The 17721-nt window shown below is 43.3% G+C and overlaps 1 protein-coding gene and 1 long non-coding RNA gene across 13 annotated transcripts in view; one reads left to right on the top strand and one right to left on the bottom strand.

Annotated features, from left to right (window-relative positions):
• Positions 1 to 5872, bottom strand: part of EXOC7 (exocyst complex component 7) — a 31491-nt gene extending 25619 nt beyond the window's left edge. For 6 of the 10 annotated variants that reach the window (XM_088482512.1, XM_088482515.1, XM_088482520.1 and 3 more), the window contains exons 1-3: positions 5703 to 5871; positions 4003 to 4068; positions 3271 to 3455 (exon numbers count right to left, since the gene is read on the bottom strand). In XM_088482512.1, the coding sequence (XP_088338638.1) occupies positions 3271 to 3455; positions 4003 to 4068; positions 5703 to 5762 (311 nt within the window). In that variant the 5' untranslated portion in view covers positions 5763 to 5871. Of the gene's footprint in view, positions 1 to 3270; positions 3456 to 4002; positions 4069 to 5702 lie in introns of all 10 variants that reach the window. The other 4 variants (XM_088482510.1, XM_088482519.1, XM_088482511.1 and 1 more) reach the window with 2 other exon arrangements.
• Positions 5873 to 5893: 21 nt separating this feature from the next.
• Positions 5894 to 17721, top strand: part of LOC148511785 (uncharacterized) — a 116475-nt gene continuing 104647 nt past the window's right edge. Inside the window, exons 1-2 of one of the 3 annotated variants that reach the window (XR_015880221.1) lie at positions 5894 to 5977; positions 15665 to 15857. This is a non-coding gene — a long non-coding RNA (uncharacterized LOC148511785). Of the gene's footprint in view, positions 5993 to 6051; positions 6126 to 15664; positions 15858 to 17721 lie in introns of those variants that run through there. The other 2 variants (XR_015880222.1, XR_015880224.1) reach the window with 2 other exon arrangements.

The raw sequence follows: 17721 nt of genomic DNA, 5'->3' as shown, positions 1-17721 counted from the left end.
GGTAGGGATGGGAAAACTCAGTCCATGGGCCAGTATTAAATAGTCAATGATACTCCTCAAAGGATGGAATCCTGAAAATGTCCAGCTATATTTGTAAATAATTACCAACTTGAAGGAGGCAAAGGTCCTGACGAGTAGGTGAAGTACCCACAGATGGTGAGGAACCTGAGGCACCGTAGTTGGAGAAATGGAAGAAGCCGGTCCGGAATCCACAAGCCACGAAGAGGTTTCCAATAGTTGAATGCAAGCCACATGCGATGGGGAGCTAGACGCGTTTCCCTGCGGTAAACCCGCAGCTTCCTCAATAGCTATTGCTATAGAGGAAGCTGCGGGTTTACCGCAGGGAAATGACTTTTATTCTTCATTAATTTATCTTCTAATCGTATGATACTGTTTTGTTGAATAATTTGTGCACTATTGTGTTCTTATTGGCATGATTAAACATTTATTTAATATTTATACCGTCAGCCAAGCCTTACATTTATCTATTTATGTCTTATAAACTTGAGATTTGTGAAGCTATCTCTTAAATTAACCCAAGCATAGTGATATATTCACACTCACATCATTGTTTATTATGGTTTATGAATGTGATCTATAGCGCAGGTTCTTTCATTATTTGTGGTTTTCTATTAGCTAGGAGAGTGACATCCTCCTTGAACCAGCAGCTGTCAGACAGCGCCATCTGATATATTTTTTTCTTATTGGCGATGTGTACGACTTGCCTTGGAACTCTCCCCGGCAGCTCTGCATACAATCTGCAAACGATTTGGTGTCCAATCTTCATAGATCTCTCCTGCATCCAGCAGGGACGCGCATCGCATCGTGAGTGGGGACTCACGATTTACTTAGGATTTGGCCATATTTTGCACGATCTGTCGTTCCAATGTGTCGGAATCGGCCAGATCGGGTAAAATATCGCGATTATAGTTTTGAAAACCAACCCCCCGGCCCGCCTACAAAACGGGGCGAGCTGTCCATCAACATCGACAGCTGCCCCTTTTGTAGAGAGCTCCGAAGCGAGAGAGTTTCTCTCTCGCTCTGGGGCTTGCGCACTAGCAGTGCGGCCGCTGCGCGTGTGCAGGGCTAACCATCGACCCGGTTGCGACCGGGTCTGAATGAGAACCACTGTCTTATCCTGTTCTCATAAATGTATCTAGAAGCTTATCAATTTTCTGAGCCACCCAAATAACCGCCATAAATAGTTCTGCCCAATTACATCCCCTCTATACAGTTCAAACTAAATTTACATATGTTCTCTATCTAGACTCATATGACATACCCAGCCCAGGCCAACATTCCTGTGTGGCTGACTCATACAGCCCACAAAGAACCTCTGCAATCTGGTTGGATCAACTTGCAATATGTAGCACTTATCCTCTTGTAACAAATGCCTATTTCCCTATAGAATGTAAACTGGCTAACAGGACCCTAATGCTGGGCATACACTATTCAATTATCTGTCAGATATCTGTATAGGAGCAAATGACAATTGACCATTTGCTCACAAACACTGGAAAACAGACAAAAATGGTCGTTCAGACAAATTGGTTAAAACACCTGAATTTAACCAATTTGAACAATTGTTTTTGTCCGTTTTCCAGTGCTCAAGACCATATGATTGACTGTCATTTGCTCCCATACATTACCAGGTTTTCATTCCAGCGAGCCAGATTGGACAGATATCTGATAGATAATTGTATAGTGTATGCCCAGCATTAGACTTCTTTGCCTGTCTGTTATTACTCTGTCTCGTCTTATTATTGTTTTGTTTCCAATTGTAAAGTGCAATGGAATATGCTGGCGCTATTTAAATAATTGTTGATAATAATATTTTCTCAAAAGTCAAATTCCCTAAATAACTAGGTACTATTTGTGTGGGTACTGTACAAATAAATTACAGATATTGATGTTGGTGACCAGAGTAAAAACTGCCTAAATAGACTTAGGGCCTGATTCTGCAAGGATCGTAATTGCAAAGCTGCACTCAGGCTATAGATATATGATGTATGCACTCAGGCTATAGATATATGATGTATGCACTCAGGCTATAGATATATGATGTATGCACTCAGGCTATAGATATATGATGTATGCACTCAGGCTATAAGATATATGATGTATGCACTCAGGCAGCTTTACAATTGTGATCCTTGCAGATATGGTAATGCAGCAGGAAGCATCATGTCTCCTGTGCATTACTTATCCGAGCTGCGTTGTCCAACGCATCATCGGATAATCTGCGTACCATCGGCCGGTTGTGGTGACCCATGGGGTCCCGCATCTGGCCGACGCAGTTTATAGGAAGAGACAAGGAAATCTCCGTCAGCCGACGGAGATCCCGGCTTCTTCCCTCCCTGCAACAGCGGTGACATGCCTCCATTTCGGGAAACGGAAGGCATCGCCGCCCCCCAAACGGCAGCAGACTGTCAATCACTGACAGTCTGCTGCCAGTTTACATGAGGTCTCGCAGACCCGTTCTGTACATGCGCAGAATGGGTCTGGCGCCTGCGCAGATTCATGAACATCGAGAATCTGCGTTCAGTAGTGCACTAGCGAGCACTGCTGAATTAGGCCCTCAGTACGGTGGTGAGAAAAACCTCAGTAGCAGCGATAAAGAACAGGTGCTCATACAATTGCAGGAATTATCTGTTTAAAGCTTAGCTCAGATATCCATCTCTCTGCTGTATGGGAAGCTTATAAAACATTAATAAAAAGGGGAATTATTAAATAACCCACACACTGTAAATAAGAAATACTTAGGGGGAAATGTTATAGCCTGCGATTTGCAGGCATCTGCAAGTTTAAGGAGAGTCTACCCAATGTTCTAAAGTGGCAATAATTTAAACAGCAATACCAGGTAGGTTTTGTCTTTTAAATGATTGCCACTTTAAAACATCAGGCAGACTCGACGGAAACTCGCCGATGCCTGCAAGCATTTCCAGCGAATCTCAAAGTTGAAACAGTTTCCCATTTCTTTGTACTGAATAATTTCCACACATGTGAAAAGTGTATTCAGTGCCTTGTAAACTGTTATTTATACTATTACCTGTGTTTGGTTTTAGTATAGTACAGGTTACAGTACGGTCCTCCATAATAATTAATGAATTTTGACGCAGTTCCAGAGAGTAGACAAAGAGGAGGGGACTAAATATTGTCATCTTGTTCAAAATCATCTCACATTCAACCGTGATCCCAGAAAACAATGTTGTTTTAACAGTGTATATCGCCATATAACAACGGTATACAGGACTTTGTCTCCCTCCTTACCCTTCTCTGATGACTTTCTCAGTCTCTGTAGCTACGTGATAGTAACTAATGACATGGTCTAGACAGGAAAGAGTACGCTCCACATTTTCCTGCAGGCGCTGCAGTGTCTCTGTCTGCTTATGGACTGGGATAATGGAATTTTCCAACTTCATAAGGCGACTCTCAAAGGAAGAGAGAATGGACACCTGAAGGGGAAGAGAAAAGAGGCTGCAATGTTGTCTGATTATTTCCCAAAAAGCAATCTCCCTTTCCTTGTTTTACAGGATAAATCCACTTTTCTTAGTAATCTCAATATCGGGGAGCCATCCCTGGATACTCTACCATGCAGAGTTAAAACTCAAAGCACACTGGGTGCTGCACTGCTGGACTGTCTCAGCTCAGTAGGAAGCATAACCTTTATAACCTCCATGTTAGGGGCCGACGCTCATTCCCAAAATTCAGCAGCATCTCACTTCCACTCCACAAAATGAAGCATTGTGTGGGGGATGTCATTCTTCAGCAGACACTAATCTGCAGCTCCTCACCATGTAGAAGAAATGCTAGGAACACCCACAAGGTCCAGAGTTGGAAATCACATCAGAAACTAGCCAGTAAAAACAGCCACTTGGAAATGAGCAAAAATAATATAAATGAACATGTGCAAAATAACGAATATACTTGTAAATGCTTGCTCATACATTTCGTGCTTGCTGCGATATAGTGATTGTGGCTAGATCAAGCTTTTAAACTCACCATATTGTTGGTTAGCTGATCACTTTTATCAAGAGACTCTTTGATGAATGTCAACATTTCCTCCTCCTGTGGAAAAAAAAAGGTAATTGGTATAATCCATCTATTCCGTATACTTAAAAAAGTGCTTAATGGCAACAGTTTATCAATAAACCACAATTACTCATTACTATGTAACCAAGACAAAACTAAATGTTTTATTACACAAGCAAAGGAGGCAGCAGAATACAAAACCATGAATGATAATCCCCAATTTTTATATAATCTTCTATACAGAAGACTGATACATAATAAACTTGTTAATTTGCTTTTGTTTACAGCAATGTTGTTGTTACTTACAAGTAAAAAAAGAAAACACAGCCCTGGTATAAATAAATGAGATTTTACTGTGAGCAAGAATTTTATATTGAATGGCAAAATGAAATAAATAATATAAATTCACGTATCCTGCAGACGCCTTGAGGCCAATGAGGAGTTGAATACTGTAATTTTGTCCACAGAAGTAAATGCGTATATTTGCCTCTATACAGAATCATACACAGCTCTACAGCCGGACCACCACTAGCCATGCTCTTGTTCTGATATTTGCAATAGCCCTATCCTTGGTGCCGATGCTCGGGATCCCGGCAGTCTGAATTCAGACGCTGGCATCCTGATAGGGTTAGGATACGGACACCTGTCGGTAGGTATACAAACCCTTCCACTACGCCTCCCTACCCTGAACCTAACCTCCCCCCAAGTACCTAACCCTCCCTGTCCCCCTCTACTTACCTTCGGGATGCCATTCGCTGTATTCTAAGTGCCAACATCCCATGTTCCGGGATTGTGACTACATCCCCTGGGAGCAAAAGGTGTACCTGAATACAAGCATATTTATGCTTACACACAACTTGGCATAGTCTGCTATTCCATCAAACATTTCCTATATAAGAACGCCCCGTTACAACCTAGTTACGCCCCTTCAGTCACAAGTGGAGATGCAAATAAATTGCGTACCCCTCTACCACACTCGTAGGTGGGTACAAGATACACTGCATCAGCCCCATTCCTTTCACAACACATACTAGGCTATCACTAATGCTGGGCATATACTATACAATTATCTAGCCAATCTTCCCAATATCGGCAGATCTGCCAGAAGATCGCACAGTGTATGTGGGCGACCAATAAGAAAATATTGATTGGTTGGGCATTCATGTCTGTTCGATCCAATATTTTCAAAGTGAAAGTTGGCCGCATTGGGCAGTGTATGCCAACCTGCAGCTGACAGACAGGCATTCCTTCACAGGGAAGCAACAGGGAAAACACTATTGGTAAGAACCAGGTGCAGGTTGAATAATAACCGCTGCACTAGACTATCCTCTGGGTTGCTAGTTCCTCACTGTACTACTTGACAAGATTAAAAGTTCTAACATAACACCAGATTTTGTATGATGATAATATTATCAGATTTGCATTACACTAATAAATTAGATTACCTTAGAATGATCATACATACTCCATTAAAGTAAACTACAATAACTGATACCTTGTAGACTAGCATCAATAATTATGCCAACACCAGGGATAGTGCAAACCACTTCTATTCATTCCCCCTCACGACCACACTGTGAATGATTTTGGAATAATGTATGACATTAACAACACGACTACCATTAGAGAATACTATATATATATTCCCACTTCTATAGAAAAAAATTTACCTGCTTGAGTTTCTGCTCTATTTCCCTCTTCCTGGAAGAGCTGTCCTCGTTAGGAATCATACTGCTTATTAAATCACCGAAATAAATATGAAAAGACGAATGAATACAGAACCGTATCCTCCACCCTTCCTGGCGGATACAAGCATCAGATGTCAATATGCCACACTTCCGCCCAAAGGCCAGCTCGCATTTCCGTCAACAAGTCATTCGCCATCTTTAGGGAGGCACGGAAATGACTGCACTGAACCCTCCATGTTGAAGGTGGCGAACTGTAGGTACAGAGTAAACAGGTGCATGTTTTTCCACGAGTTTTTACTTATGAAGGCAAAACGTATCTTGCTGCTTTCTACTTGCCCACACTGAGCGAGGCAGCACAGCTATACCAGACTGCATCTTGGAAAGTAGTGGATGATTATAACAAATGTAAATTGCCTTCCTGCGATAGGTTATGTTGTTTCTACCTAATGATGTCTGTAAGGTTATCAGATCAGCACTTAATTACGGACATTTCGTATGAGCTCACATGCATGCGGCAGGTATACATAAATACTGTGCTTTTCTGAAGGTATCGCCTTATTTGCTGTTGCAGCTGAGCTGAAATAATGATTAGGTATTAAAGTAAAAAACTCAGTTAATATATTGAGCGCTGGAAACTGGAGTCACAGGAGCTAGCACCCCAATATTTATGTTGCCACTAACCATGTCTATGCATTTCTTGTTCATATTGACATCACACCTAACCAGGGCCGACACAGCATTTTTAGGTTGGGGAGGGGGGCAAGATAACGTTTCATTTTGGCACCCCTAAATCGCTGAATGTTACCCCCTCAGGGCATCTGGAGTAACCCGCCACAATACCTTGTCCCCTTTAGTAAGTTCAAATTTTTTGCCATGTTGTGTGGGTAGATGTGCCTGGCCATCTGTCAACTGTGCCTTTATATTTTTTGTTGAAAATTGATATGAATACATATGTAGAGTGTGCATATGCTCTCTTTGTCCCATATTTATGTATTGAATACTGGTAGTTTTCTATCTCGCTATCTGTCTCTCTCCAGATCTATCTACGTTCATATCTGCATAAATTGACAACCTGTGCTCTAATAGAGTGGTGACCAAAGTCCATTATATAACCTTTTTTAACCCGTTATCGCATATCACCAGGCCCTAAGGCATGAATCATTAGCCTTCTATTTTAACAAATCACACAGGTATTTAGTGGAATGAAATCTCCACAATGCCTTCACGTTTTCCAATCACAGAACAGGGTGTTCCCTCTAGGTTACATTGTAGCAGCTTTTATCATTTTTTATTTGGATACTTGGTTCTCTTAACTACATAACATACTGTACACTGCGCCTGATTCAGACCCACTTGCGAGCACGTCGATGGTGTGCTCTGCGCACGTGCAGCGGCCGCACTGCGCGTGCGCAAGCCCTGGAGCGAGAGAGAAATTCTCTCGCTCCGTGGCTCACTATAAAAGGGGTGGCTGTCGATGTTGATCGACAACTCGTTAGTTGGTGGCTTCACAAACAGAGGCGTTCCCATGCGAACGCCTGCCGTTTGTGGGCGGCCCCACTGACATCACCAGTGATGTCAATGGGAGACCTTCCGGTTCTATTAGAGCCAGAAGCTCTTTGGGGCTTGCGGCCATGAGACCCTACCACAAGGGTCTCGTCGCAAGCCCCGATGGTCGCGATCGTCTTAACCATCGCGACCATCATCCTGGCCGCTCGCAATAGCTGTGGGTGGTCACTCACAGCTATGCGAGCGCTGACAGGAGGCTGCACAAAAAAAAAATGCCCTGATTCAGAGCAAGTGCTCTTTCAGAGCGTCCGTCTCTGAATCAGGCCCACTGCCCTATATAAACATATGGTGGCCATACTCCTGCACGATTTCGGGCCGATTGCCCGATTTTCGATGAGTCATAAGATGGATCTTGTGAAAATCGTGTATTATTTTAGTAAGATCAGATCCGATGCGCACTCCCGCAGCTCCTATAATCGGATCTAATGATCAGATGTGCAGCCCATATGTTCCATCGTATCGTGTGCAGATCGTGCCGTTTATTTTGTTCATGCGATCCATCGTGCAGCAATTCAAGTCATTTCAATGACTGTTTCCCTTATGAACCCGTGTGACACAGGATCGATCATACGACAGATCCTATGCTAAGAAAAACAACAAACATGCTGCCAGGACTGCCAGGGAGCTCCGGGGAATCGAAGGGAAATCGTATGATGAATCTGATCTTATGCTGGCCGTGTAGGTGTATGGCCAGCATTAGGGGAAAACATCTGACCAGGACATTGCATTGTATTATAGCTTGGGGACTACTTGCCTTGAAAAGCTGTGTGCATGTAATATTTCTTTACAGTTAAAAATCTTAGGCTGGGTATACACAAAGATTTTCTGTCCAAACATCCAACTAGTTGATTGGTTGGAATGAAAATCTAGTAACGTATGGGAGTAACTGATGATCAGCAATTTGCTCCTAAATGCCAGAAAACGGATGAAAATGGTCGTTCAGACAAGTTTGGTAAATGTTTGATCTAAACAATTTGTTCAAACAACAGTTTTTGCCCATTTTCCGGCATTTGGGAGCAAATTGCTGATTGTCATTTGCTTTCATACCTTACCAGATTTTCATTCCAACCAATCAACTAGTTGGATGGTTAGACAGAAAATCTTTACGTGTGTACCCAGCCTTAGTAAGGATTGTGTTAAGGTTCAGATGGAGGCACGCTCTTGTTGGGGGTTACTGTTGCCCAGGCACCCTGTTCCGTCCTGGGACTGATTGGATGGTCCCTCCCCAGCCAAATTACGGCATTGGGCCTGATTCAGAGGTGGACGCAGTAGAGCGATTTTTTGGCAGCTGTGTAATCCTCGCACCGCGCATGCGTTCAGATCGTGTCTGTGCAGAGTCATAGTTCTAATTTCAGGCATACCCAGAGATAAGTGTATTAAAAATGTAATGGGTGCTCCTGGGCAGTGACAGGTAGGTGTCTTAACGCACATACACAGAAAGAAGGTCCATCTTATGGGCATGTTAGAGAAGTCAGTGGTTGCGTACACAGACGCTTGACTAATCATATAGGAGGCCATACAAGGACAGAGAAACTGAACCTGCTATAGGTTTGGTGGAAGTTTCAATGGTGCGACCCATGATGGCGTCCAGAGCCGTAACTAGACTTTTTGGTGCCCTGTGCCAGAGAGAGTATTGGCGCCTCCCCCCCATTTTTTAATGGGGTCATAAGAGGGTACACCTATTAAAGGGCCATGGCTTCATGGGGAAGAGCTAGGGGAGGCCAGGAGATGCTGGGGATAAAAGAAGAGGAAGCTGCAAGTGAGAATGATAATAAAAAGGAAAATTGACAGGCCCAAACAGCGCCCCCGGCCCTGTGTTGCCCTGTACAGGTTGCACCACCCTAGTTATGGCCTTGATGGCGTCTAAGGACGCACCAATCGGTGTTACTGTGTGTACAGATGCTGACAGAGGTGCCTCAGTCTTTGCACATTCGGATGCATGGATGTACACTAAGAAAGAACTTTGTAACGGCATATGCAGATGGACGACCGTCAGACGCAGCTGCGCCCACCTCTGAATCAGTGCACACCTCCTGATATGCGCACCATCCTAATTGTGCAGTAAGCAAAACAGAAGAGTCTGGTCTGTTTATTACATTCAAACAATTCATATTTAATATCAGGGCTGTTTGGTTGGAAATAACTATCTATTAAATGTGAACTAATAATGTAAGGGGTATGTACAGGGTAATTAGGATCTACTTTTTATTCTCAATTCTGTTAATTTACTGTTGTGGCTGGTTAGGGGAAAATAGGTCTATTTATTAACTGTGAATGCTATTAATTTAATGTATCCTTTTTTCCAAACAGAAAAATATAGTGTTTTGAAAATAGAGGTCAGGATGGTGCTCAAAGCCAGGTACATTTTTACACTGGGTTATGACCTCTGATAGTTCTGTTATAGAAGCCAATGTGACATAAACGTTTCTATAGGCCTGGCTTTTTATAGTTCCAAAATGAACTAAGCAATTATATTATTCTGTCCCCATTAATTATGTTAATACAAATGAATCAAGAGTCTTATTCCTTGGAAGACCATCATTCTTACAATATTCAGTCAACTATATGGCATAAACCCAACATATAAATAGGAACAAAAATTGCTCTCATTCGCCCAATTACATATGCTAGGAAACCTTCTTTCAAGGGAAACTCTGCCACCTTTGAGGTTTGCGAATTGGGACTGTGAGCCTGGTTCAACAGCGATTGTAACTGCGATTTCCCACCGAATGCAGCGTTGAAAATATGCTAATGCTTTCCAAAGCTCAGCCGGCATTAAGACGCTCTTTACTGCTTTCTCTTCTGCGTAAACACCGGTCCCATCGACGCACATCCCACAGGTACACATTTACACCAAGTCTAGCAAGCCGCAGAAACTGCGTGTCTCCTAGAACGCGGGGGGCTCTCAAGCTGCGCATGCAATCACAGTGGCTAATTTTTTTTTTTTTACGCATTACTTATTTATTAAAGACCAAAACATAATACAAATGTCAAATCTGTCACAAATAGAATTCCAACCATTAAAATAGAAAACAATTGACATATCATTTTGATAAAAATAATACAAAATAAGGTCACATTTTATAACAAATCTAAATAAATCAGAAAAATAAATTACCATAAGTACTAAAGGCAGTGTAGTAGAAAGAGAGACAGAAAGAAAAAATAAAGGAAAAGGAAGAAAAAGGAAGCCTCATTATAAAAATTGTGATGGAGCTCTCTACGTAGCATACAGCTATACACACCACATTGTCTGCTTCCTTCCTAGTCAGCATCCTATGTGGCAAAGTTGTCAACTTATCCTCAACTTATGCTTTCAAACCATGTAACTGCTTGTATGTATTTATTATGAAGTCATATGAAAAAATGTAAATTCCTTCTTGATATAATGTAGTCACTGCACATGGTTATGCACTTAGTATTACTGGCCACTAGGTGCTGCTGTGGGACCTCATATTGTGTTCTTGTGACTGAAATTTCTGTTCCAGGACAGGACAATGTGCCATTGTTCTAATGACTTCAATTGAGGGTTTGGTGGTATAAAAATGAAGCATGAGACTTGTGTTCTAACCAATGCTTACAGCATAACAATAGGCACTATCTACCCCTAATGTAAATGATCACTGACCATGTAAAAGGATGAAGCTGCAGGCCAAATGCTTTTGTGCATGTACCTCCAAAATGTCCAGATTTAGGTGTTACTGTCCTAAGTATCGTGACTATTTCCGCACCTAATTCACTGTCATACCAAATAATTCTGCCGCCACACACAGCACAGATATGGTTGGGGGCTGAGAAAGCAGGCAGAACACATTGCACGGCCTCTTAGATTGGGGCTGATTCTGCAAGTGGCAATGCGAACAAATCTCGCTGATTTTTTGTGCTTGTGCCAAATCAGACTTAGGAACACAGACAGACTTTTGTGTTGCACACAGATTGTGCCATCACTGGATGCAGCACACTATCCATGAAATGGGTGTTTCTGGCCAGTGACCTTGCAATCGCATGGATCTGTTCTGTCTAGTGGGAGTCTCATGGGCGTGTAGGCCGACTTGTGCTGTATCACAGGGTTCGGATGGATTTGGGATTTCTGTGTCGGGCAGATCTTTGCACCCAGGATGGGCTGGGTGCAAGTCCAGTTTCTAATGATGAAGGCTGCAGAAGTAAAACCAGTGAGCAGGACAGGCTTCCACATGCAGTCCCATGGACTTATACACGGACGGATTCCTGGATTAGCATGATTTACAGATGTGTCATTATACATCTTTGCTGCAGATGCGCTAAAAAGCCCTTCTTCTTGGCATGCCAGGTCCCGTGAGACTCTAGAATTGGGCGTCTTTTTTTGGCGAACATGTGTCTAAGTCGCAATGCGATGTGACTAGGATGCACCAGCAGCCTTTACTGATTAATTTTAATATGCTAAACACTAAAGCTGGGTACACACTAGACGATATCTTGAGCGATTTGGCTGATTCCGACGCATCAGAGTGACAAATCGTTTATATCGTCCAGTGTGTACGTATGATGCCGATGCGCTCTCCCGCCGGTCGTCCGTCGCATCCTCAGATCTTTTGTACATGCAGAGATGAGGATGTCGCTAGCGATGCTATGCTGGTGAATGCAGCTTGGCCTCTGCTACCCTCGCTCCATCGCTGCCGGCTTGCCGATGCCGGCACCCCCGCCGGGTCCGTTGCGCACGGTAGATCGGATGGGTACAGTCTGAAGTGTACCCAGCTTATGTCTCTTATATGAAGAGCTACGATGTAGTGGCCGCAGCTTTTTTCATTCCAAGTTCCGTTGTGCTTCATATATAGACAGATATACAAGTGTCGCATATCACATTAATCAGCACAGTCTGATAGTGCGTCCCTAGTCGCATTGTATTGCGACTTAGATGCATTTTCAGCAGGAAAAGATGCCCAACGCTAGCAGAGTAGCACGTGAACTGGCGGCTCACTCTCATGCCAGGTAAGTCACGCTGCGTGGCGTATTGAGGCTAGATGTATGAGAACACGTCTGTAGAAAGCAGGCTGCTTTCACCGTCAAGCAGCTACAAATGCGTCCGACTCAGAATCCCCGTTGTTTTCAAACTACAATGGAAGTGTACGGACAGCATCTCGCCCTCCAGGCATGTCAGCAATGTAGTGATTGACACGTTTATTAGATGTAATGAATGTTACACACGTCTTAAGAAACACAAGTGTATGTACATTATTGTCTTTCTGTTCAACTGTAGCTCTGAATCAAATTACAATTACAATTTCCCATTCCTGCCTGATCATTTATCTCTTAAATATCAATACTTTATGAATGGCCCCTGTGATGTATACATTAACTCACTACAGTTTATACTGGGAGACAAAGTGTCATTGTGTAATAAAATGAATTGCTCACTAGCTGACAATGAAGAAGACAAGGACTCCCATGAGTTTTGTGGGGGGGAGGTATTTTCACCCTTTAGACAATTTTTCTACTGCTTGTGGTGGCATTTGTTGGTGTTAATACTACCTGTACAGTGCAATAATATGATATTAAATTGGAATATATATTTAGCTGTGATAACATACTAACATTATAGCCTAGTACACACTTTTGTGTCATCCAGGTCTTACTTCATGCTGTAACACATGGGAAGGCAGGTCCAGCACTTTTTTTGGCCTCATAAGGCCTGATTTAGACTTGGGAGTAAATCCATCTTGAAGGTACTATTCTGCAGCTTGGTAATACCATGTTGCTCTGCAGGGGAGGCACATATAAAATACAGGGAGGTCCATAAGTGTGGAAACGCCCTTATAAAAATGAAATGAGTAAGGAAACATTAGTCCAGTGTCTACACATATGATATGGGAGTGGGGGAAAACTTTTTAGGGTATGTCACAAGTATGGTGGCCATCTTGGATGCAGCTCTAATTTATTAATTTGGATGGTAGTCATGTGACATCAAACTGATGCAGAATTAAAGCAATGGTGTTCTTAGTTTTAATGTATCTAGTTAAAACTCGAGAATTAATAAAGTCTATAGGATATGTGTAAGCTCTTGCGAGCAGGGCCCTCTGCCCTCTTGTGCTTCTCCTTACTTTATTTTCATCTACTTTTTACTCACCACTAGGACACCTAATAATTGGTGCTTATGCTCTGTTGCTTAATTGGGTGTTATGACCACCAATGTATCAATGTATATTATCCATGTCCTTGTCCTTCATTGTATTGTATTTTACTGTAAGTCACTTTTTTTGGTTATGTACCTTGTAAGGCGCTGAGGAACACTTGTGGCGCCATAGAAATAAATAATAATAATATGTTCGAAGTGCTGTCCACCTTGTTGCAGTGGTAAAGCTATTCTCTTTTCCCATTCCTGATGAACCTTGACCAACATGTCTGGCTGAATCTGAGCATAAGCATCAATAATTCGTTGTTGCAGATGATAACGATCTTGTATCTTAACAGCATAAACCCGTTCCTTTAGGTAACCTCACACTTATGGACAACCCTGTATGTGACATATGTAGACTAGGTGGCCTGACGGGAGACTTGCCTGCTTTTCTGGGCGGCCGGGAGCACCACCTGTTTTTTTGGAGCCTCCCGGACGTTCCAGGAGTGTAGGCAAGTATGGTCAATGCTGCTATAATGTGTAAGGCCACTGCTGCTATAATGTGTGAGGCCACTGCTGCTATAATGTGTAAGAAAACTGCAGGTATAATGTGTAAGGAAACTGCTGCTATAATGTGTAAGGCCCCTGCTGCTATAATGTGTAAGGAAACTGCTGCTATAATGTGTAAGAAAACTGCAGGTATAATGTGTGGGCCGCACACTGCTGGTATAATGTGTAATGCCATTGCTGGAATAATGTGTGGGCCGCACAATGCTGGTATAATGTGTAAGGCCACTGCTGGTATAATGTGTAAGGCCACTGCTGGTATAATGTGTAAGGCCACTGCTGCTATAATGTGTAAGGCCACTGCTGCTATAATGTGTGAGGCCATTGCTTCTATAATGTGTAAGAAAACTGCAGGTATAATGTGTGGGCCGCACACTGCTGGTATAATGTGTAATGCCATTGCTGGAATAATGTGTGGGCCGCACAATGCTGGTATAATGTGTAAGGCCACTGCTGGTATAATGTGTAAGGCCACTGCTGCTATAATGTGTGGGCCGCACACTGCTGGTATAATGTGTAAGGCCACTGCTGGAATAATGTGTAAGGCTACTGCTGGTATAATGTGTAAGGCTACTGCTGGTATAATGTGTAAGGCCACTGCTGATATAATGTGTAAGGCTACTGCTGGTGTAATGTGTAAGGCCACTGCTGGTATAATGTGTAATGCCATTGCTGGTATAATGTGTGGGCCGCACACTGCTGCTATAATGTGTAAGGCCACTGCTGGAATAATGTGTGGGCCGCACACTGCTGGTATAATATGTAAGGCCACTGCTGGAATAATGTGTGGGCCGCACACTGCTGGTATACTGTGTAAGGCCACTGCTGGTATAATGTGTAAGGCCACTGCTGCTATAATGTGTAAGGCTACTGCTGGTATAATGTGTAAGGCCACTGCTGGTATAATGTGTAATGCCATTGCTGGTATAATGTGTGGGCCGCACACTGCTGCTATAATGTGTAAGGCCACTGCTGCTATAATGTGTAAGGCCACTGCTGGTATAATGTGTGAGGCCACTGCTGGAATAATGTGTGGGCCGCACACTGCTGGTATAATGTGTAAGGCCACTGCTGGTATAATGTGTAAGGCCACTGCTGGTATAATGTGTAAGGCTATTGCTGGTATAATGTGTAAGGCTATTGCTGGTATAATGTGTAAGGCTATTGCTGCTATAATGTGTAAGGCCACTGCTGCTATAATGTGTAAGGCCACTGCTAGAATAATGTGTAAGGCCACTGCTGGTATAATGTGTGGGCCGCACACTGCTGCTATAATGTGTAAGGCCACTGCTGGTATAATGTGTAAGGCCATTGCTGGTATAATGTGTGGGCCGCACACTGCTGCTATAATGTGTAAGGCCACTGCTGGTATAATGTGTAAGGCCACTGCTGGAATAATGTGTAATGCCATTGCTGGTATAATGTGTAATGCCATTGCTGGTATAATGTGTAATGCCATTGCTGGTATAATGTGTAAGGCCACTGCTGGTATAATGTGTGGGCCTCACTGCTGGTAAAATGTGTAAGGGCATTGCTGGTATAGGTTGGGTACGGGATGCCGGAGCTCGGCATCGTAAGCCTATCCTTCCCACCCTTAGTGCCTAACCCTCCCCCTAGTGCAGCAGTGGCCAACCTGTGGCTCTTGAGCCACATGCTGCTCTTCCGTTGTTCTGATGCGGCTCTCCTGCCAGCTCCCCTGACTGACTGTCTCCTCTGATAGGCGCGCAGCTGTTCAGAGGAGGCTCGTCCCTTGTTGCAGCAGTCTGCTCTGCTCCGGAGGCATGTTTGGGCGATGTGGTGATATCACGCTGCAAACAGGAGGCGGAGCTCAACTTGAGACTGAACCTGCAGCCACGAGGAGGACGCATTCGCAGACGCCGAAGCCTTCCTACGTGACACACAGTTGCGACAGGGTAAAAGCTTTGGCGGGTTTTATTTGCTTTTTCATTTTATTTGTCACATGTGGGGGGGGGGCTGGAGTGGCCCATGGAATGGGAGGGAATGCGGGGAAAGGTGATTGGACTAGCGCAAGGAGAGGGGGGTGGCTGGAGTGGCACATGAGGGTCTGCTGTTGTGACACACGAGTCTGCTGGAGTGACACATGGAGGGGCTGCTGTTGTGACACTTGTGGGGCTGAAGTTACACATGGAGGGCTGGAATTACACCAGGAGGGATTGTATAGTATTGTATTATGTGAATCTGGTTTTTTTTTTTTTTTGTTCAATGTATTTTTTGTGATTGTGTTTTTCTACAGTGTGTTTTATGTGTACAGTATGTGGCTTTTTCAGTGTATTATTTGTGTATGTGGCTTTTTCAGTATATTTTATGTGTATCTGTTTTTTTAAATGTTTTTTTTATATTTTTCTGACTTTTTCTTTCCCTTTTAATAGCTACCTCCATGGTGATTGTGTGCATGCATTTTTGCATGCTCTTAAAAACATCATACCAGGGGGTGTGACCTAGCAGGCCACGTCCCTTTTTGCACGTGTGGCTTTGGCGTGCGCATGATCTCGGATCTTTAAAATACCTACAGATATTTTTGGGCTCTTTGCCTCTAACTGGTTGGAACCCCTGCCCTAGTGCCTAACCCCTAACTCTGCTACTTACCTTAAGAATGCCGGCGCCAGGATTCCGGCGCGGCATTCTGAATGCCGGAATCCTCGCAGTCAGTGTTATGACTGCATCCCACTACTCCACTACTATAATGTGTAAGGCCACAGCTGCTATAATGTGTGATGCCATTGCTGGTATAATGTGTGAGGCCATGGCTGTTATAATGTGTGGGCCTCACTACTGGTATAATGTGTAATGTCATTGCTGGTATGGGTTGGGTACGGGATACCGGCCCTCAGGATCCCGGTGGTCAGAATCACAACGCTGGCACCCCGACAGGGTTAGGATATCGATAGCTGTTGGTCGGTATCCTAACCCTCCCCCTCTCCCTACCCGTAACCCTTCCTCCGCAAAGCCTAAACCTAACCTACCCCCCTTGTGCCTAAACTTAACATCCCCCTCCCTGCACCCTAAACCTAACCCTCCCTCTTAGTGCCTGTCCCTAACCCTAATCTGTGTCTGCCCAAATAAAGCGATATTATTCTTGCTGTACTAGCAATTCTAAATGTATTTCTTATTAAGAGGATTAGATCAGTGTTAGAGTAAGCTTTTACAGCATTGAAGGCTCTTCTATGCATTCAGAGATAGAATTATCATTTCCAACTCTAGGAAAACAGCCTGCAGAGTTCCTGAGCTGTTTGTATTACTCATCAGCCATACATAGAGTGCGAGTGTCCATCTTACTCTAGGTGTCAGTTGCTGCATCTTTGGTTACTTTTAGATTAACAATTCACTGTGACATGAAACTCCAATCAGCAATCCATTATCTGTGTATACGGAAGCTTGATTTAGCGTGAAGACATGTCACTTTGTGATATTAGGCTGGAAGCTACTCGCACCTAATAGATGAACAGGTAATCACTTCCATTGTTAGAGTACTGTGAACACATTTGCACTCAATACTCTTCATCATTCCCACTGTTTCTGCACAAAGGGAGAGTATTCAAACCCACATTGGAAGCTAGTAGCTAGGTTTATTTAGTAACTTGTAATAAAACCATAATTTGAAAAGATTTTAATTACAAATGTTGTATTTCAACACCTTTTACCTTCCTAAGTAGTACGGAACCTCCTATTCTAGATTATTCCCTTGCACACAATACAAGGGGTCTTGTGTCCTCTACTTCCTTTCTGAGCAAATTCAAGTGAAATTAAACTGGGAAC

Source organism: Taudactylus pleione, unplaced genomic scaffold, assembly GCF_031769625.1.
Source record: "Taudactylus pleione unplaced genomic scaffold, aTauple2 ptg000290l, whole genome shotgun sequence".
Taxonomy (NCBI): Eukaryota; Metazoa; Chordata; class Amphibia; order Anura; family Myobatrachidae; genus Taudactylus; species Taudactylus pleione.
This window is presented reverse-complemented; position numbering and strand designations above follow the sequence as displayed.